The following is a 21965-nucleotide window of genomic DNA, read 5'->3' as shown; positions in this document are numbered from 1 at the left end:
TTTTGCCCCTTCTCTCTTCTCTCCTCACTGGTAGCCACTAGTTTGTTCTTTGCATCTGTAAATCTGTTTCTGTTTTGTTACATACTTTCATTTGGTTTATTTTTTAGATTCCATAGATAAGTGATAACAAGTTGTATTTGTCTTTCTCTGTCTGACTTATCTCGCTAAGCATGATACTTGATTGGTCCACCCTTGTTGCAAACAGCAGAATTTGATTATTTTTTTTATGGCTGAGTAGTATTCCATTGTTCATCTGTCAATGTACATGTAGGTTTCTTCCATATCTTGGCAATTGTAAGTAATGCTGCCGTCAGCATTGGTGTGTATGTATCTTTCTAAATTAGTATTTTCATTTCCTCTGGATATATACCCAGGAGTGATGGTTACTGAGGTATTTGTGACAAATCACACCACCCTTGTCAAGAAGGAGAACATTGCAGCACCCCGGAAGCCCCTCTTCCCTTCCCCCCGGCCCAAGGTCACCATTAATCTGACTTTTATGATAATTGCTTTTGTGTCTGGCTCCTTTGACCAGCATTTGTCTGGAGGTTTGCATTTTGCACATTGCTGTGTCAGTCATTTTCAGTGCAGTGGAATTCCATTGTATAACTACAGCCTAACTTTGTGTTTTTGTTAGTGTTACCAGATATTTGGGTTGTCTCTGGGTTTGCTGGGCATCTATCCAGGAGTGGAATTGCTGGGTTGACAGTACATATCCTCAATGCCCACGAATAATGCCCATCTCATATCCTACCAGCAGCAAGTGAGATTTCCTGTTACGTCACATCCTCTGATCCGTTGGGTCTGTAGTAGCATGTAATTATGGTTTTAATTTGCCTTTTCTTGATGACACATGCAGTTGAGCCCCTTTGATATGTTGATTGACCATTTGTCAGTCCTCTTTGGGCAACTACCTGCTCAGTTGTCTTGAACATTTAAAACATAAATTTCTTTTCCTTACAGCGTTTTGGCAGGGGTATTTTGTATGTCTGTATTTCAAGATTGTGTGGATTCTTTACCACTTGTGTGGATTAAGTGGTAAAGAATCCACCTACCGATGCAGGAGATGCAGGAGATGTGAGTTCGATCCTTGGGTCAGGAAGATTCCCTGAAGAAGGAAATGGCCACCCACTCCAGTATTCTTGTCTTGGAAATCTCACGGACAGAGGAGCCTGGTGGGCTACAGTCCATGGGGTCATAAGAGTTGGATGTGTCTTAGCGACTGAGCAAGAGGATGAGCATGATTCCAGATACACACCCTAGAAAAATTACTAGAGCTAATTTATGAATTTAGTAAAGTTTCAGGATTCAAAAGTAATACCCAGATACACACCTTTGTTGGTTCTGTGTGTTTTTTTGTTGCATTGTGAATGTTCCTTTTTATTCCCAGCTTTCTGAGAGCTTTCCTTTTAACTATACATCCTGTAGTCTTATGACTCTGACTTTTTTCACTTAACACAGTGCTTTTGCAATTCATGATTGAATGTTTTCTTCTTATTATTCCATTTTCCCGATCTCTATTAGCTTGGAAACCTATACTCTATTATTATCTTTTAATAATATCTTTTGGGAGGTAGTTCTCCAAGGGCCTTTTGTGTTTCTGTATATCTCACAAGCAGAGACTCTGACACTTTGTTCCACACTATCTTTACAAGGATGTTTATCTTGTGAACAGCCGTGGAAGATAGAGCCAGGGTCTTTTTCTAGAGCAAAGTGTAGGTTTGCTTACTTTTCTGTGTAATCAAGATAATATTTTCCTCCAGACCAAAGCTTAGACAGATGTTCTCATTGATGATTTTTAACAGATTCAAGTTCCCTGCACTCAGGGTTTCTCTCTTTTAAGGCAACATGAGCAGGTATCACCTGACCCTCTTCATGTCACCCTCTGGGAAATGGATCCCAGAGACTTGGCGCAAATGCTTATCCTCTGGCACAAATGCTATTGCTGTGAGTAATAAGTTGCCCTTTGTCTTCAATCCAGGAATCTTGTGTCTTCTGCCAGCATCCATGAAACTGTGTCAGATTCACTTGTTAGTTTGCAACTAGGGTAAAATCTGAAACCCTTCACAGTTCTTGATAGAACCCTAGAGATTGTAACATACATCCCTGACCTTCAGTTCAGTTCAGTTCAGTCGCTCAGTCGTGTCCGACTCTTTGTGACCCCATGGACTGCAGCATGCCAGGCCTCCCTGTCCATCACCAATTCCCGAAGTTTACTCAAACTCATGTCCATTGAGTCAGTGATGCCATCCAACCATCTCATCCTCTGTTCTTCTCCTCTCACCTTCAGTCTTTCCCAGCATCAGTGTCTTTTCAAATGAGTCAGCTCTTCGTATCAGGTGGCCAAAGAATTGGAGCTTCAGCTTCAATATCAGTCCTTCCAATGAACACTCAGGACTGATTTCCTTTAGGATGGACTGGTTGGATCTCCTTGCAGTCCAAGGGGCTCTCAAGAGTCTTCTCCAACACCACAGTTCAAAAGCATCAATTCTTCTGCGCTCAGCTTTCTTTATAGTCCAACTCGCACATCCATACATGACTACTGGAAAAACCATAGTCTTGACTAGATGGACCTTTGTTGGCAAAGTAATGTCTCTGCTTTTTAATATGCTGTCTAGGTTGGTTAAAACTTTTCTTCTAAGGAGTAAGTGTCTTTTATTTTTTAAAATTAGTTTATTTATCTATTTTTTAACTTTATAATATTGTATTTGTTTTGCCATACATTGACATGAATCCACCATGGGTGTACATGATTTCCCCTTCCAGAACCCCCCTCCCACCTCCCTCCCCACCCCATCCCTCTGGGTCATCCCTGTGCACCAGCCCCGAGCACCCTGTATCATGCATCGAATGTAAGCGTCTTTTTATTTCATGGCTGCAGTCACCATCAGCAGTGATTTTGGAGCTCAAAAAAATAAAGTCTTCCACTGTTTCCACTGTTTCTCCATCTATTTGCCATGAAGTGATAGGACCAGATGCCATGATCTTAGTTTTCTGAATGTTGAATTTTAAGCCAACTTTTTCACTCTCCTCTTTCACTTTCATCAAGAGGCTCTTTAGTTCTTCTTCACTTTCTGCCATAAGGGTGGTGTCATCTGCATATCTGAGGTTACTGATATTTCTCCCGGCAATCTTGATTCCAGCTTGTGCTTCCTCCAGCCCACTGTTTCTCATGATGTGCTCTACATATAAGTTAAATAAGCAGGGTGACAATATACAGCCTTGATGTACTCCTTTTCCTATTTGGAACCAGTCTGTTGTTCCATGTCCAGTTCTAACTGTTGCTTCCTGACCTGCATACAGGTTTCTCAAGAGACAGGTCAGGTGGTCTGGTATTCCCATCTCTTTCAGAATTTTCCACAGTTTGTTGTGATCCACACAGTCAAAGGCTTTGGCATAGTCAATAAAGCAGAAATAGATGTTTTTTTGGAACTCTCTTGCTTTTTCGATGATCCTTGATCTTACAGAACTATAATTGGTGCTTTGACATCTTCCAGAACAATAAAGGGGTCTTAGAACCCTTTAACTCCATTTATCCCCCTCAAAACTTCTATGTCATCTATTATTTTTATAGTATTTTTAATTTAAATCCAATAAGACATTATACTGTCGGTATTTATTTAGATTCACTTCCATATTTACCATTTTTATGGTGCTAAATTTTTTTTTTCTTGCCTCTTTGACCACCCACCTAGGGTCAAGATCCATCTACCTGAAGAGAATCCATTTCTATTTCCTTTTGTTTGGGTCCACTAATGAAACAATCAACCTGTTTACTTTTCTCTTTTTATCCTTTGTTTGGTGAAATATTTTAATTTCAAATTCATACTTGAAATTTTTTTCTGGGTGTAGAATTCTTAATGCCATTTATTTTCTTTTAATTCTTTAAGGATGTCATCTCATTATCTCTGACTTCCATTGTTGAGCTTGTTGTTGAGCTTCATTGTTGAGTCTGATGCTTGCCTTCTGAAGACAACTTTTTTCCTCTTTCCTTTTTTTTAATGTTTTCTCTTTGCATTTAGTTTTCAGCAGCTGTAACACATGTGTCAATTATTGCCACCTTTCAATTATTGCCACCTTACAATATGTTGACCAATATGTGTTATTCTCTGTTATTGCTGTGCAACAGACTCCTCCAGAACTTAGTGGCTTAAAACAGTATGTTATTTAGCCCGAAAATCTGTGAGTTGAGCACACCTTAGTGGGAAAGGCTCAGTTTGATTCTATTGGGGTGGCCAAAAAGTGCATTTGAATCCAAATGCACTTTTTGGCAACTCAATACATGGTATTAGCTGGGGTGACTTGACTGCGTGATTCACTTCTAAGATGACTGACGACTGGCAAGTTGGTGCTGGCTGTTGACTGGGAGTTCATTCAGGGTTAGGATTTCAGGGCCAAGAGTCGTCCCCATCAGTGCTTCAGCTTCCCTGCAGTGTGATGGTTGAGTCCTGAGAAAAAAGAGATAGAGGCTTCCAGTCTCTTAGAGCCTTGGTTCAGAAACTAGGACAGCATAACTTCCACCATACTGTCTTGGTAAAGCAGTTACAAAGCCAGATTAAAGGGTGAAAAGTGAAAGGAAGTTGCTCAGTTATGTTTGATTTTTTGCAGTCTCATGGACTGTAGCCCACTAGGCTCCTCTGTCCATGGAATTCTCCAGGCAAGAATACTGGAGTGGGTAGCCATTCCCTTCTCCAGGGGATCTTCCTGACCCAAGGATCAAAACTGGGTCTCCTGCATTGCAGGCAGATCCTTTACCACCTGAGCCACCAGGGAAGATTAAAGAATAAAGACATAAATTCCCACTGCTCAGTGGCTCAGTGGGAGGAGTGTAAGTGTGGATTTGGTGAGGGGGTAGATTAGTAATTTAGGAGATAGGATATTTTATAGCCTATATTTCATATCCTATATTTTCTATCCTATATATATAGGATATTTTAAATTGATGGAATAATGCTTTCCATCAGTTTTGGAAAGTTCATAGTCATTAACTCTTCAAGTATGATTTCTGTACAATTCTCTTTCTTTTTTAAAAAATTAACTAATTTTGGTTTTGGTTGCACTGGGTTCGTTGCTGTGTGCAGGCTTCCTCTCATTGCAGAGAGTGGGGGCTACTCTCTAGTTGCAGTGAGTGAGCCTCTCAGTTTGGTGGCTTCTCTTGTTGTGGAGCACAGGTTCTAGTGCACGGCCTCCAACAGTTGCAGCACAAAGGCTCAGCTGTTGCAACTCATGGGCTCTAGAGCACAGGTTCAGTAATTGTAGCACATAGGCTTAGTTGCTCCACAGCATGTAGAATCTTCTCAGACCAGGGATTGAACCCATGTCCCCTGCATTGACAGGCAGATTCTTAACCACTGTGCCACCAGAAAGGTCCTATATAATTCTTTTTCTATTCCACTTCTGTGGCTCCACCTGTATGTGTGGTAGATCTTTTCATTATATATTCTGTGTGCTTAGTCACTCAGTCGTGTGCTACCCTTTGTGACCCCACAGACTCTAGCCTGCCAGGCTCCCCTGGCCATGGGGATTCTGCGTCTTTTATCTATTGTCCTGTATTTTCCAAGATTTTCTCTCTCCGTGCTTTATTCTGTTTACTCTCTTCTGACCTATCTTCCTCTTCACTAATTTTCTATTCAGCGTTGTCCAGTCTGCTATTCTACCTAGCATTTGAGCTCTTAATTTTGGCTATTGTATTTGTCAGTTCTTCAGTTTCCACTTGGTTGGTTCTTATTTTTCATAGTTTAAGGTGATTTGCCGAAATTGTCTATTTTGTCCTCTTGAATATTATCACAGTTATTTTAACGTCTGTGTCAGATAACTTCAGTGTTTGCAGCCCCAGCCCCACCCCCACTTATAGATCTGTTTCTGTTGTAGATTGTTTCTGTTAGTTTTCTTTCATATTTTCTTATCTCCTCGTGTGCCTGGTGAGTTTTGATTACATGCTGGACCATGGATTTGCAGCAGTGCTTGTGGAAACATATGTGATGTTATTTTTTTAAAAAAGAAAGAAAAGAAAGGAAATCTTTTCAGATAAAAAGGAAACACCACCTCCATGTAAGGATGTGTGTGGGAGGAAGGAGAGTCCAGCTGGAGCAGGTCAGTCCACACCTGGAAGCGGGCAGGGACCTGTTTACGGGGACGCAAGTCTTGGGATTCCATCAAGGGCATGCGCTGAAGGCCCCTCCTTGCTCATTTTCACGTCTTCCTCCTCTGCCCTGGCTCCTCAGACTCTTCCAGCTGGAGACAGAGGCCGACGCCCTGCTGAACTTCCAGCAGTATTCCTCCCAGTTGCCACCCTTCTACGAGAGCTCCACCCAGATCCTGCACGCTGAGGTCCTGCAGCAGCTGACCGACCTCATCCGCAACCACCCCAGCTGGTCGGTGGCCCACCTGGCGGTGGAGTTGGGCATCCGAGAGTGCTTCCATCACAGCCACATCATCAGGTGGGCGGGAGACCTGGCCAGGCGGGGCGGGAGGGCAGGACCCTGGAGGCACTGGGCGTGAGGATGGGGAGTTCTCAGTCCTGCCTCAGTTCCCCTCCATAACATCAGAGGTTGCCCAGAATGTTTGACTTAAAAAGGGGGCAGCACTGCCTCTGGGTTGGGAGTGGAGGAATGCTGACTGAAGTCAGAGACAGCATTGTAACATTTCTGGAGTGGCTACCAGGTGCCAGATCCCTGGTAGCTGTTTTCGACCCACCATGAACTTGAATCCTCTCAGCATGCCCACAAGGTAGTGTCACTCCAGTGAGAGGTTACGTGTCTTGTAAGGTCACTCAGCTGACGAGGCTCCAGATTCTTGGTGTCTCCTTCCAAAGGCCTGGTTGTCCTTCTAAAGCTGGAATACTCTGATTCGTACGTCTATTCGGTCAACACATGTGTCAGTGAAGAGCCCTGGTGAGGGCCCCGTGCTGGCCAGAGGAGGACTCCAGCTCACCATCCTGCTCTGAGGTGGCCGTGCCTCCAGTTTTCCGCCTTAGCTTGCTTCTTCTCCCAGCCCCAAAGCTCAAAACCCTTCACTGTCCTTTACAGCTTAACCAGCCTCTTCTCGCATGATGTTTCATCTCACAGTAGTTCTGTCCGTTTCCTAGGGCAGGCCTGGCAGGTTTTGTTTTTTATAGTTTTGTAGATAAGGTTATTGAAGCCTAGAGAAAGCTTAAGTGAATTGCCCAAGGTTGGTGAGATTTCTGCCTCCTGCGATTCTTTCTACACCACCCCGCTGCTCATTTCAGGCTGAGGTGGCCTTTGGGCACGTCCCTCATACAGGTGTGCGCACTGAACTAAAAATGGAGGAGACAAATGACATCAGATACAGTAACACGGTGACTCAGCCCTGGGTTTGAACCAGACGGCTCGAGCAGGGCACGCAGGCTCTTGGACGCCTCGCCCACCTCCCTTGAGTGTGTCCTTGGCTTTCTCAGCACCCCGCCCGCTTGGTGCCACGCCCCTCACCCCCCAGCCCTCCCTCCCCTGCAGCTGTGCAAATAACAAGGAGAATGAGGGGGGCTGCACCCCCCTGCACCTGGCCTGCCGCAAGGGCGACATCGAGATCCTGGTGGAGCTTGTGCGGTACTGCCACGCCCACATGGACGTCGCGGACAACAGGGGAGAGACCGCCTTCCACTACGCAGTCCAGAGCGACAATTCCCAGGTGCTGCAGGTGAGCAGGCGTGGGGACAGGGCAACCGGTGCTGGCCACACCTTACTGTGCCCCCGGCTGTCTTTGGGACCTGGGCTCAGGTGTCACTGCCCCCACCTTGATCCTTGAGGCCTGAGCTCCTCCATGGTGGGTGTACCCCCCACCCCACTCTTTCCTCTGCAAGCTTGTCATGGAGACACATCCTTGACCCCTTTGGTCCAATGAGCAAGGGAAAGTCCTCCAGTCCAGCAAACTGAGCTCAAAGTCCAGACCCGCCCATCAGTTTAGTTCAGTTTATTTCCAAGCACCCACCGTAGGCTTGACCCCTGGGCTGGGTGAATGCAATTCAATTCCTGCCTGGAGGTCCCCATGGTCCAGCAGGACCTGGGGCTTAACTTTTTACAGGAACTCAAGCAAACAAAACTCCATCGGGCTGCTGTGGGCATTTGTGCCAGAAAGACTCCCTCTGTTAAAGTTTTGATTAGCTGGGCAGAAAAATAAAAAATAAAAATTGTGGGCGAGTAGGTCAAGTGATGAAAAAGCTACCTTCTATATCAGATAGAAGAGACAGAATACTGGGCTGTATTTTATTGCCTAGAATGAGAAGATTCTTCCAAAGGTTATATCCTTCTCTCTGCCCTTGGCATTAGAATGGAACCACATTATTCCAGAAAATGTGGATTCCTATCTTATGATTAGTGCTCAAGAGAAGGGAATTCTGTACCCACTGTTGAACTTCACCCTTACTGAGACCCCACTGTGGGCCCAGCACAGTGCCACATGGAGCCTGGCTCCAAGCAGAGGGTGGGACACACTCTTATCAATACCTGTCCTTTATCGCCGGTCTTGTATCTGGCCCTGTACTCAGTGTTATATGTGTTCTAGTTAATTCTCTGTGGATGAGGGCTCTTGTCCTCTCCTCACCAAGGAGACTGAGGTTCAGTGAAGTTAAGAAATGTGCCCAGGGAGGACCACAGAGCTGTGAGCAGCAGAACTGCCCTTGAGTCAGGCCTGGATGCCAGCACCTCGGCTTCCCTGCTGGGTCCCCAACCTGTCCTCAGACCCAGCCCATCACAAGGGTACACAGGGATCATAATTAACCTCAAGGAGATCGCTTTCAGCCACAACCAAGGAAATAAAAACCTTGTGGTTGTCTTATGAATACTGGTATCTTGTTTTGTTTTGTTTTTTAATTAAAGAAATCATACCTCCACAGAGCAAAAAAATATTCAGGCAGGATAGAAGGATAGGCAGTGAAAAACAAGTCTTACTGCCACCCAGACCCCCAGTGCCCATCCCAGATACAGCCTGCTTTTCAGTTTCCTGACTGAGAAATTTTTCATGCACGCCACAGTCGGGCCAGGCCAACACCCCAGCCAACACTGGCACAGCTGGCTTCTTCCTGCCCCTGGAGCCTCCTTTCTCCATTGCTTCTCTTAAAGTTCTTGGCCAGGTTCTCGCCAAGTCCAGCTTGCCTCCCCCTGAAGCCCCAGAAAGGGACGGCTACGGTGGTGGGTGTTAGGGGAGGGACAGGTCGGGGGCCTCGCTGTGTTTGGCTCTCTTGCCCACCCCAAGGTCTTGCCGTCAGCTCCTAGGGAAGAATGCATCAGGCGGCCTGAACCAGGTGAACAACCAGGGGCTGACCCCGCTGCACCTGGCCTGCCAGCTGGGGAAGCAGGAAATGGTCCGCGTGCTGCTGCTGTGCAATGCTCGCTGCAACATCATGGGACCCGGCGGGTACCCCATCCACACGGCCATGAAGTTCTCCCAGAGGGGGTAAGACCCTGCCCTGCCCTGCACGGTCCGCTGGGCCTCTTGTCTGCGTGGCCAGTTCTCCCACCCAGGCGAGCAGCAGCACCTCCCTCCTTAGGTGCACGTCAGATCCGTGTCCCAAGGGCTGCCCTGGCACAAAGAAAGTGTGAATGTCTGATAAATGGGGGGTGGTGGTGGTGTGTGAATCTCAGTCCACCAACTCTACTGTGCAGGAATAGGACTTTCACAGTTGTTTAATGATGCACCTGAATTTCTGAACAGGTACCTCCCTCTACCAAACTGGAGAAAAACAATCTTAAACTTCTCAGGGGGTTCCCCTTTCCTGCTCCCCCAGGTGGTGACCCAGTGCGGGAATCTCATACAACCCCAAGGCTTGGAGGCCCCCTTCCCCAAACCTGGATCCTCTTTCCATCCCAGCCCTTCAGGCTGGATCTCAATAGCTCCTCTGCAGCTACAGGGCTCTGCGGCTTCTGTGCCCAGCTGGAAGCCTAGGAATGTTTGGCATAGTGGCCCCAGGTCTCGTCCGCCTCATGCATCCTTCCTTCCTGGCTGGTGATACAGCTGAAACGCAGGTGCCAGGCCCTCATCTTAGGGAGCTCTGGACCACTCATTTCTTTTCTTTTTTTAAAAAAGAACTTAGCTGTTTTATTTATTTATGACTGTGCCATGTGACTTGTGGGATCTTAGTTCCCCAACCAGGGATTGAAACTGCACCCCTTGCATTGGAAGCATGGAGTCTTAGCTGCCAGGAGAGTCCCTAGACCATTCGTTCGTTCCTTTCTTCCCAGCCCTAGAAAGCCCTGGTCTCAAGAAAATTCTTTTCCATGATCGGGTGTGTGTATGTGGTGGATGTGGGAGGGTGGGGTAAAAGAGATGACTGTTTCAAAATCTTACCAAGCAGGTACAGTGTCTAGAATGAATGAACGAGTGAATGAGTCAGATGGTCCCTCAGTCCCGGGTTCTGTGCTAAGGAAGCACTAGCCTTATAGAGATGGATGAGAGAAAGTCCAGGACAGGGGGACACAGGAGACACACAATACCTTCCAGTACCTTCCATCTACCTCAGTGCTAGATGAGCATTGAGAAAGAATGGGGAGAGGCCCCCCTTGGGTGGAGGGCAGGCACTCTCACCCTCCTTCAGTGGTTTCCTTCCTCTGGGGTTTGCACCCACCTTGCTGGCCTCTGAAGGGCCTTGCTGTCCCCTGGAAGGTCTGGTCCAAGCTCTGCAAACCCTCCTTTCCTTGGTTCTCCCTCGCACAGTCAAGACAAACTAGAACTTTCAGAAAGACCTGACCAAATGGTTGGAGACAATCCTAACACCCTCCCCCCGCCCCTTAGTCACCAGGTTACCAAGTTGCTGATCCAGATGGACACGTGTGATAGGTGATGCTCTCTCGTACCCAAGGGCTGGCACGGCAGCCCCGCTCCGGCTTGACTTTAGCTACTCTACTGTCCCCAGGAACCTGCTTGTTCTAGGTTACTGCCAAGATACTGTCCAGGAAGCTCCCTCCTCTGACACCCGCAGCCACATCCCAGGCTTCCCATGTGGGTCGTTGCACATAAGACAACACCAGTTGTCTCATCCCTCAGTGTGCCCTGGACGCAGCCACACGCCTCTCAGGACCCCCAGGAGGCACATCCCTCTGCCACCACATGGCAGCCCCAGCAGTTGCACTCTGAGAATCACAAGTGTTAGGGTTACTGGGACTGATTCCATCCCAACCCTAATCTGGAGGCCCCTCTGCTGTTGACGTCAAGTCAGCTGAGCTTCATAGAAAGGTGGGTCTGTGAAGCTCCAGGTTCACTTCGCATAACATCTTCAAGGTTCATTAGTGTCATCGCAGGTATCAAAATGCCCCTCCTTTTTAAGGCAGAGTAGTCCTCCTTAGTATTAATCTATCCCACATTCTGCTTAGCCATTCGTCTGTCCATGGGGACTTAGGCTGTTTCCACCTTTTGGCCATTGGGAATAGTGCTGCAGTCAGCAGTGGCATATAATATCCTTTGAAGCCCCTGTTTTCAGTTCTACTGATCAGTCTAGGAGTGGAAAGCTGTGCTCTTAACCACCCTGCCTACCGCCTCCTACAGGATGCAGTCCCTGCTTGAAACACCAGAGAGGCTGGGGAGGATGGAGGGCAGCTGTGTGCCAGGCCCAGGCCCAGGTGCTGGAATATCTTTTATCCTTTAATCCTCCTTTATTCCTCATCCCATCCTGTTAGGACCATTCCCATGTTGCAGACAGGCCAGCCACTTTCCAGAGATCACCAGCAGGAAGCTGGGGCTTAACGTCAAGCCTGTCTAACACTGCAGCCAGCACCAATGAGAGAGATCATTGCTAACTGAAGTCATCAAGGAAGGCTTCCTGGAGGAGGGGGCTTGCGATGTGCCTTGAGGGACTCAGGATACCATTGAAATGCCGTGACATGCTTGCTGGTTGGTTTTGTTGCAACTCTGTTTGCAGGAGCTTTCCCTCACCAGTTGATGAAGTCATGACCTCTTTCAACATCAGGTTGCCCCCGCCAGCCTTCTTCATCCCCATGTGGCTTCTCTCTCCCCAGGTGTGCTGAAATGATTGTCGGCATGGACAGCAGCCAGATTCACAGCAAAGACCCTCGCTATGGAGCCAGCCCCCTCCACTGGGCCAAGAATGCAGAGGTAGGCAGGGTCTAAGGATGAGCTAGGTGGGCAGGGGTGAGGGTCCTGGAGCCTTTGGTTCCTTGGCTGCCAACAGGAAGGGGGTTCCTGAGAGGCCTCTGAGGATGACACTCAGGGGACTGATCTTGCAGTGGGCCTGCCAGGCAGGTAAGCCTAAGGAGAGATGACATCCTGGCCTTGCATGGTGACAGTGTCCCCTCCGTGGTTTCCTCATGTGTGAACTGGGGGTCTGTGGCCTACCTTTGGAGGTATCGTGAAGTCAGCAAAGCAGTGCATGAGAAGATTGCTTCATAAATTGTCAAGTACCTTGCAAACCAAAGATGGTGGATGGTAGTGGTGATGGCTGTGGCTCTAACTTCTTCAGAGAGCCTGGCCGGGCATCTCCTCTGAGGCCTGTCCCTGAGCCAGACTCTGACCCCCTGGGAGAATGGAGGCCTCTGATCTCTCACCTCTAGGAAGCACAGCCCAGCAGTGCACTGGGTACCCTCACAGGTCATGGCCTGATTATAAACGTGACGGGCCAGGAGGGAGGAGCCTGCCAGCCACTGTGGGCACCTTCATGCCAGGAGCTCAACACCAAGTCAGGCCCTCCTGAGGGTTTTTGTTCACTCTGTGAGGTGGGAACTCGCATCCCCATTTTCACAGCAGAGGAAACTGAGGTGCAGAGGGGTGCAATGACCCTTCCCAGCTCAGACAGTGGGGATGGAGAAAGGCTGAGCTTTGAGCTCAGGTCTGTCAGGTTCCAAAGCCCAGGCCCCCCAGGACTGTTGGTGAGCAGGGGTGCATGAGGCACAGAGAGGGGGTCATGCCTCTGCAGTGTACCCGGGCAGGGTCGTAGTGAGTGGGGCAGTTCTGGGACAGGGCCCAGAGGAACTGTTGCAGGGAAGGATGGGGTCCTGTGAACTCCAGGAAAGGACCCAGAAGCCCCTTTCAAGTCACCACGTCTTCAGCTTTTTGTCCCCTACTTCCCGAGGGGTGTGGAAGGCAAGGTCTGGGGCCACCTGCCACCTGGGCTCTTCCTGCTGCTGGAGCTTTCCAGAGGCCCAAGACCTGAGGATGTGGCTGTGCCCAGGTGACATCAGGTGCCACAGGCCACAGCCGCTCCGGCCGCCCAGCTGACTGGACCTGGGACTCTTGTCTCCATAGATGGCCCGCCTGCTGCTGAAACGGGGTTGCGACGTGAACAGCACCAGCTCCGCGGGGAACACAGCCCTGCACGTGGCTGTCATGCGCAACCGCTTTGACTGTGTCATGGCGCTGCTGACCCATGGGGCCAACGCCGACGCCCGAGGCGAGCACGGCAACACCCCGCTGCACTTGGCCATGTCGGTGAGCCCCAGGTTGGCTGCCCATGCGGCAGGGATCAGGTGACCACCCAGGCCAGGGCAGGTCCACCTCTGAGTTCAGAATAAAAACCCCTTCCTCTGCGCTCTGGGACCTCTCATTCCCATGCCTCCATGTGACATCTGGACACCGTGAGAGGGGAAAATACAGCTCTGGCTACTGACTGTGGCCCTGGGCAACTCACGTCACCTCTGCCAGACTTGACTTCCTCATCTGGAGGATGGAGGTGTTGGTATCCGCTTGGCAGAGGTGTTGAGTGGATTCGATGATAGACACCCTGTAACTCTATGAGGGACGTCTAAGCAGCTCATGTCAGACCCGGCACGGAGTGAGCATCCTCAGGATGTTCGTTCTCATCCCGGCATCATCAGGGCAAACTTCATCTGCATGTTACTCTTTATCTCCCTGGAAGGCCCCAAGCTTCTGGAAGGCAGGCCTGCTTACACATCTTGGTGGCCCATGGCAGGCACTGGTCACCTTTGTTGGTTTATCATAGAGCACAGTTCCTGCCCTTAAAGCGCCTGCAGTCTGGTTAGAGAACTACAGCATGAACATATTAAATGCAGGGGCGGGAGTGTTATTTGTTACAGATGTATGTGTGTGTGTGTGTGTGTGTGTGTGTAATTGTACCCGTAATTCATAAACCACAGGTACCCATAATTCTGTTCAACTTGTCTTAGAGTCATAAACTAGGAAATCTCTCTGCGACTCTAAAAGAAGTAGATTTAGGACAAATTCAAAGACATCCTGTTTTATACCAAAGGTCATAATTGTAGAGGGGATGTTGCCCAAGAGACTGAAACTATAAATAGAACTGTGAACATTTTTAGCACTGAATGGGCCCTTTGAATTATGTAGTTGAACAGTTCTCAAACTTTTTGGTCTGTCTGATCCTTTTATACTCTTAAAAACTATTGAGAATCTCATAGACTTTGTTTATTTGAATTTTATTTATCCATACTGACCATATTAAAAATTACAAGTGAGGGATTTTCAAGATACTTATGAATTCATTTAAAAATAATGATGATTAGAACCTCCCTGGTGGTCCAATAGCTAAGACTGTGCTCCCAAAGCAGGTTTGACCCGTGGTCAGGGAACTAGATCCCACATGCCGCAACGAAAGATTCTGTTTGCTGTAACAAAGATCAAAGATCCTGCATGCTGGTGTAGCCAAAGAACGAAAGAAAGAAAAATCATTTTTTTTTAATTTAAAAAATAAAACCAAGATGATTTACCAAGCCCATGCTATGTAAGTAACATGGAAAATCAACTTTATTTTCCAAAACAGAAAATAATAGAAAACAGTTGGTATTGTTTTATATTTTTGTGAATCTTTTTAATGCCTGGCTTCAGAGAAGGCATGGATTTTCCTGTCTTCTGCTGCATTTATTCTGTTGCACTATGTTGTTGAATGTGTTAAAAATATGAAGAAACTCTGGCTTCCCATAGATGTGTATGTAGTTGGAAAATATAGGGTAACTGTACCTTTTCAGATAATTGTGGATATTCTTTGTTGTTGTTGTTCAGTTGCTAAGTCATGTCTGACTCTTTGTGACCCATGGACTGCGGCACATCAGGCTTCCCTGTCCTTCACTGTCTCCCAGAGTTTGCTCAGATTCATGGTCTGCACCAAAACTTGACAAGGGGTAGTTTCTGACAAGTTGAGTGCAGTGGACACTCGGAAGCCATCTCCTTGGACTTTTCACACTTTGTTACAGTCAAATCTATTAGCATCTCTTGCACTTTGCGTGGATCTTTTAACCTATGCACAATTTCCGTGTCATCTTTGGAAAATACTAGTTTGCTGAGTATGCTCAGCTTCCAAATGTTGACTCGTTTCATTATACAGTCTCAACACCCCCACATTTGTAAATATCACCACGATTTCATCAGAACAGTCTCTAAATTTGGGGAAACCATCGAAGCCCATCATGGTGTATACCAATTTTCTAGAATTCCAGTTTTTGTTTGAAAGCTTGAGTTTTATCACTGGCACAAAATATTGCCAGCTGTTTTTCTTAAAGTGACAGCTCACTGCATTCATTTTTGAGAAAATGTCTCCTAGATACCCAAAGCTGAACAATCATAGTTTGCCTGCCAGTGGTTTCTCAAGTGAAAACAGTGTTTCATGAAAAACAAGCAGCTTGTACCGCTCACGACTCAGACAGTCACATGGGAATTTTCCTGAGACAACCATCATACTTGGTTATGCCACAGACATGCTGTGTGCACACTCTCCATTTTATGACACTGAAAACACCAGTGTAGAAATGTAGTAAGATTAACACTTCTTAGTGCTTCGTCAAGGGACTAGCTTTTTTTTTTTTTTTTTTTTTTGGCCATACCTTGCAGCATGCGGGATCTTAGTTCCCCAACCAGGGATTGAACCTGTGTCCCCTGAATTGGGAGTGCAGAGTCTTAACCACTGGACCACTGGGGAAGTCCCCCAAAGCTGGCTTTTTAATGAATGAATTTACTTTTTACTTGAGCGCGTGGCAGAGAAGAAAACCATGACAACAGTTAGTCTGTGGACACTGCTTTGCTTCATGCTTAAGGCACAAGCAGTTTTAGCCACAGTTATTTTTACATCATTGGTGCAAAAGTCAGCCATGGGACTTCCCTGGTGGTCCAATGGCTAAGACTCCCAAGTTCCCAATACAGGGGGCCTGGGGTTTGATCTCTGGTCAAGGAACTAGATCCCACATGCCACAAATAATAGTCTACATGTTGTTGTTGTTGTTTAGTTGCTAAATCGTGTCTGACTCTTTCGCGACCCCATGGACTGTAGCCCACCAGGTTCCTTTGTCCTTGGGATTTCCCATGGGAGAATACTGGAGTGGATTGCCCTTTCCTCCTCTGGCGGATCTTCCCAGTCTAGGGACTGAACTCATGTCTCTTGCATTAGCAGGTGGATTCTTAGCTGAGCCACCTGGGAAGCCTAAGAGTTTGCTTGTCACAACTGAAAGATCCCCCATGCCACAACTAAGCCAAAAAGAAAACAAACAATTATATAAAAATCAGCCACTGCATAAAGGCAAACAGCATCTTGATATTTTTATGAAACAGTTCTAAGCTCTGGAACCCTCTAAAAGGTCTCCGTATTCATGGGGGTCCATAGTTCCTGCCTTGGGAAGTGCTGACCTAGGCCACTGCTTCCATACTTGCATCACTTGCATCCCATCTGCACAGTTTCTGGCAGATTCACGAACTGCTTTTACAATTATGTACTTAATCATTGCTTTAAGTTGGCTTGCTTTTGCTGCTGCTGCTGCTTAGTCACTTTGAAAGAAAGTGAAGTGAAGTCTCTCAGTCATGTCCGACTCTTTGCAATCCCATGGACTGTAGCCTACCAGGCTCCTTGGTCCATGGGATTTTCCAAGAATACTGGAGTGGGTTGGCATTTCCTTCTCCAGGGGATCTTCCCGACCCAGGGATCGAACCCAGGTCTCCCGCATTGTAGGCAGATGCTTTACCACTGAGCTACCAGAGGAGCCCTGGCTTGCTTTTAAACTTACTTAAACCGATACTTATTGGAGAAGGAAATGGCAACCCACTCCAGTATTCTTGCCTGGAGAATCCCAGGGATGGAAGAGCCTGGTGGGCTGCCGTCTATGGGGTCGCACAGAGTTGGACATGACTGAAGCGACTTAGCGGCAGCAGCAGCAGCAAACTGATACTTGAAGGATCGGTTCTATTACCACCATAGGTGGTAAACCAGGGCCACAAATAAAAGGTAACCAAAGAAGGAATACATAACTAGTAGTTAAAACATACACATTTACCTGTGCCCATATACCTCCTAATGGGGTGTGAACAGTCATTTGGAAAACAGCATTCTAGACATGCCTCTTCACGCTTCAGGCAAGGGAATCCACCCCAAGAGAGAGAAGTAAGCCCAGCGCTCAGGTCTCCTGGCAGCTGGCCTGTTGGTGTGTCCTGAGAACTGTGCCCAGCCAGCCCCGCTGCCCTGCCTCCAGATGTTCACTGCATGTGCTCTGGGGAGGGGGCTGCCATCAGGGAAGATGTGTGCTCAGTTTCCTCCTCAGAACCAGCCCCCCGGACCCAATGGGGGGCCTTTCCTTGATCTCACTCTCCTGCTACTCCTGCAAGCGATCAGCAGCTGACCCTTCAGTGTCCCCATGTCTCTGGGGTCAGGGGTCACAGTTGCATTGCTTCCTGTGAGAAGGAGCTGGCAGGCTGAGGGAGGGGGAGTATCATTCCAGTTTCTTCCTGGTTTCTTAGATTCTCACCTATGGGAATACTCATAAGCCTATTTGTCAGGGCGCTGGCCTTCTAACTATAGACTTTGCAATATGGGATTGACTACGGGTAGAGGTCAGAGGGTTTCAGTGTCTCTTCCCATGCTGGTGAAAGGCCCCCCAAGGTGATGGGTTGTGGGGTGAAGAGGCTGAAGTCCTTTCTCTCCGCGTGTCCCTGAGCTGTTGCCTATCCCCCCCCCCACTCCATCCCCAACAGAAAGACAACATAGAGATGATCAAGGCCCTCATTGTGTTTGGTGCAGAGGTGGACACCCCGAATGACTTTGGAGAAACCCCTGCGTTCATAGCCTCCAGGATCAGCAAACGTACGTGCTCTGCACTCTGGGACCAGAGTTGGGGGAGGTTGGGGGGTGCAGGGAGGAGGGAGGTCCTAGCCATCAGATGCCCACGTCCTGTCCTCCCCTGCCCCCAACTGTTCCCTGCAGGGAACACCTAGGAGCACCTGGGAGGCCCTGAGGGGAAGCTTCTGGTTCCCAAGGACAGGGGCCCTGATCCCTAGACTGAGGCCCCAAGGGGCTTGCTGAGCCAGTGTCCTTTTCCTTGTGGACCCCATCCCACCTCTGGGTGCCAAGACTTGGGGTGGGGGTGGGGAAGGCAGTGGGAGCAGTCCTCTTCCCCACTCTTGGAGAATTCACTGATGGAATCACTTGTAAGAACAGCCTTGGGCCGGTGCATTGCTGTGTGACATGTGTGCCCCCGCCCCCTGCTTGTATACAGGCATGTGCATGACACGTGTGCCCCCCTTGCACACTGGCATGGTGTATGCACTGTGAGCCTTGGCTTCCAGGCTAGAAAGAGCAGATCCTCCTTACCAGCTGCCTGGAGCCCTCTGGAAGGTTCCGGGGAGCTGTGGAGGTTGCTGTGGGTGATACCTCTTAGTGTGTGCCAGTGAACGTGCATGCATGTGCATGTGCACTTTCAATGATCCCATCCGGTAGGTGGGAGTAGACACACACTGGCTGGTTCATCCCTGTTGAGCTCTAAAAGCCTTGAGACTTGGTCAACATGGAGGTGGGAGTCCTGCTTTCTTGACTGGCGTAGAAGGGGTCAAGGGGGTTCCTCAAACACCAACCTTCCCATCCATGTTCCAAGTTCAAGACCCCGGAAGCTGCTTTGGGTGTAACAGACTAGAGTCCACACGCTGTGTCAGGGTGGGGTGGGCTCTAGAGAACCCCCGACCCCCCAGGGGGCCTGGGATAGGGGACCAGGTGCAGAGAGGCGGGACCTCTCATTTGCATGTGGTCAGTTTCTGATCCTGTGCAATCTCCCCCTCCCCACACATGACAAGTCGTCACCAGGAAGGCGCTCCTCACTCTGCTGAGAACTGTGGGAGCCGACTACCGCTGCCCACTCATGCAAGGGTTCTCGATGGAGCAGTGCTCCGCGGCAGCTCCCTCCTTCTCCATGGAAAGATCTCATGCCCCACCGATCAGCTTAAACAACCTAGGTAGGCCTGGCCCCTCCCATGCCCCCTCCTCTCCACCTGGTTCCCAGGTCCCTGGGTCAGGCAATCCCGAAAGAAAGAAAGAAACAGGGTCCGGGGAAGAGGTTGTTAAAGAAAGCAAGGGGCAATGGGCAGCATTTGTCAGCCTCGGTGGGCAGCCAGCAACCCATAGGGTCCGGAGGCTGGTGGGGTCCCTGGCTAATGGCCTATGGTCCGTTTCCTCTGACAGGGTTCCTTGGACACCCATAAGGTGGGCACTTTGTTGACCTCTCTATGCCCTGGGAGCTCAAGTGGGCAACAAGGAGTGCTCTTGAGGGCTCAGAGCTGTTGGGGGTTCTCTGGCTTCTACCAGGAGCCTTTCTGCCATGCTGCTGCATCTCCATCAGGCCTGGGGCCGGTGTGCTTCTCTTCCGGCCCCTTCAGTGACCTACTGCCCAGGCAATTAGCATCTACCCCTGTGCATCCTTGGTATCCGTGGAGATGGCCCCCAAGGAGGCAGAGACCTTCTCTGGGCTTCCTATGGGCCTGGCCCACCCTGAACCCTGGATTGTTTAGGAGTGGGGGTTCCCTAAACAGGACAGCCAGGAACGATCCTTGGCAAGCCGGCACTATTCTTAAACTCTTGGGGAATCAGACACCAGCATCTTTAGACAGGATAGCCTGGCCAACCCTGAACTCAGGACAGGCAGAGCAGGCAGGCACCCAGCCAGTCCCTCTGGCTCTGCCTCTCTCTGCCCTGCTCCTCCCCTGCCCCCATCATCATTTCTCAATTTTACAGGCAATCAGTCACCCGAGCCAGGCCGGAAGGTGGGCCTGGGGCGCGGCATCAGATAGGTAATGCCCTGGGCCTAGAGGAGCCGCAAGGCCCGCTGTGCCCTGAGTTAGATGTAGCTCTAGTCCCCTCTTCTCCTTTGTCTCAGCTGCATGTCCCGCTCCCTGGCGCTCTGTCCACCGCCTCTCCCGGGCAGGTTCACGCTTATCTCATTCACTCTGGCCCCCTGCCCTGGTGAGGGGGAGACACATTGCCTGGCAGCCTGCTGTCCTGCTTCGCTGCTTCTAAGACTCCGTGCACAGCTGCGGGATGGGCCCATCAGAATCCAGATGACGAGGCCCTGCGGGGCCAGGCTGTTTGTCAGGAGAGCAGCTAATGCATTCGGTGGGCGCAGGATGGGCCTTGAACCCAGGCAAAACATGCATGCTGCGGGTGAGGGCACCGCTCAGAGGCCGCTGAGGAAGTTTCCAGACCTGGGATCAGAACAAGAGGCGTCTGGGAAGCAGTTGGGCTATCTCTGTTCCTTCAAGGAGTCAAACCCTGAGGAATGTCCCGACTCAGCCCTTTTGGCTAAACAAGCCTCATCTGTAAATCGGGGATAAGGATTCTGGAGGAGGTGGTCGTCCGCAGCACCGGCTGGCACGCGTGAAGAAACGCCCTGTGCAGTGCGCACACAGCACACAGGGCAGGGATGCTTATGCTTTGGGGCTCTGGAAAACACAGGAAAATCGAGAGCTGGCCAGGCAGGGTGGGGCCATTCCCGGAGCAGTGGGCTCCTCTCCGCATTCCAAGCCCACTGCCCCCCAAGAGGCCAGTTGTATTCTGGGATGAAGAGCCCTTGCAGGGGGCGGGAGGCAGATGCTTCCGCCAGGGACAGAGGGGTGAGGGCACAGCTCCAAGTTTGCCCCCAGGACCCGTGGAGGGGGGCGCAGAGAACCAGCCCCTGCTTGGCCCCAGCCCACCCTGCCCTGTGCCCCACAGAACTGCAGGACATCACACACATCTCCCGGGCCCGGAAGCCAGCCTTCATCCTGAGCTCCATGAGGGATGAAAAGCGGACGTGAGTGTTGGGGATGGGGCTGGTGGGGGGGATGGTGGCGCACACGTGCAAGGCCTCTGGTGGGGCTGCCCAGCGGGCTTGGGACTGTTGTCTAGTCTGCATCTGGCTCTGTGAGGTGGCTTGCGCCCTCTGCAGTTCACAGCAAAGAGACTGAGTCTTCAGAGAGCCTGGGTCTGCTTCTCCATCAATTGCCCTGCAGGCTCCTGGTCACACGATGGAGCTGGCAGCGGCCCTGTCCCTTCTTTCCCTGCCCCTGTCCTGGGTCATCGGGGGAGCTGGCCCAGATCTCCTCTGGAGAGAGCCCTCAGCGGCCTCAGTGCCAAACCTGCTTCCCTCCAATTCCACCTGCTGCCTACCCTGCCTCCCTCCAACAGCTGGTGGGGTAGGCTGGCGTCCCAAGTCCCTGCTGTACACCCAGGCCCATTCTAGGAGGCAGCCCGGGGTGATGGGTGCAAAGAGAGGCCTGGACCCTGTCCCCGTGGATAGTCCCTGGTGACCACAGTTGTCAGAATCCGTGCCCGCCAGCTCGGTGAGTCCCTAGGACAAACATGCCTCCTTTCGGCTGTGCTCTCTCCACCCTTCCCTTTAATAATAGAGGTGGTTTATCTGTTCTCTGTTTTGGTTTTTTTTTTTACTATCCTATGTTCCTAACAGCCTTCCTCAGGAGGCACTCATTACTAACCTTGCTTGGCAGAAGCAGAACGTGAGGGGAGGTCACTTGCTCGAGATCAGCAAGTCGGTGTCAGAGCAGCCCAGGGCTTCCCCAGTCTGTGCCCTTTCTGCTCCCCATGGGCTCTCTCCTGGCCGCACCCCTGTGCCCGCCCCTGCAGGGAAAGCCCTTCCCTCCTGGAAGCAGAGGCAGCCCCAGCTCCCGGGACTGGCTGGCCATATTGGTGGTTCCGCCTCTCCTCCTCTGAAGGGTCGGCTTCCCCTCAGAAGCTGTGGCCCACTCGTTTCCTCAGCCACCGTGGAACATGCACCCTGGGAGTGCGCCTGCTC

The 21965-nt window shown here is 49.9% G+C and overlaps 1 protein-coding gene and 1 non-coding gene across 10 annotated transcripts in view; one reads left to right on the top strand and one right to left on the bottom strand.

The window, feature by feature from the left end:
• The window catches only part of PLA2G6 (phospholipase A2 group VI), a 72571-nt gene that overhangs the window by 30955 nt on the left and 19651 nt on the right, over positions 1-21965 (top strand). For 6 of the 9 annotated variants that reach the window (XM_081590064.1, XM_081590066.1, XM_081590067.1 and 3 more), the window contains 8 exons: positions 6225-6440; positions 7473-7656; positions 9224-9411; positions 11967-12063; positions 13210-13392; positions 17887-17995; positions 18979-19137; positions 20888-20966. In XM_081590064.1, coding sequence (XP_081446190.1) covers positions 6225-6440; positions 7473-7656; positions 9224-9411; positions 11967-12063; positions 13210-13392; positions 17887-17995; positions 18979-19137; positions 20888-20966 — 1215 coding nt within the window. The remainder of the gene's footprint in view (positions 1-6224; positions 6441-7472; positions 7657-9223; positions 9412-11966; positions 12064-13209; positions 13393-17886; positions 17996-18978; positions 19138-20887; positions 20967-21965) is intronic. The other 3 variants (XM_081590069.1, XM_081590070.1, XM_081590071.1) reach the window with 2 other exon arrangements.
• On the bottom strand, positions 15778-15850 carry TRNAG-CCC (transfer RNA glycine (anticodon CCC)). The gene has a single exon. It is a non-coding gene; the product is annotated as a tRNA-Gly (tRNA).

Source organism: Giraffa tippelskirchi, chromosome 4, assembly GCF_054371585.1.
Source record: "Giraffa tippelskirchi isolate mGirTip1 chromosome 4, T2T-mGirTip1v1.2.pri, whole genome shotgun sequence".
In the NCBI taxonomy this organism is placed as follows: domain Eukaryota; kingdom Metazoa; phylum Chordata; class Mammalia; order Artiodactyla; family Giraffidae; genus Giraffa; species Giraffa tippelskirchi.
The sequence above is the reverse complement of the archived record's forward strand: the minus strand, read 5'-3'. Positions and strand labels throughout refer to the sequence as shown.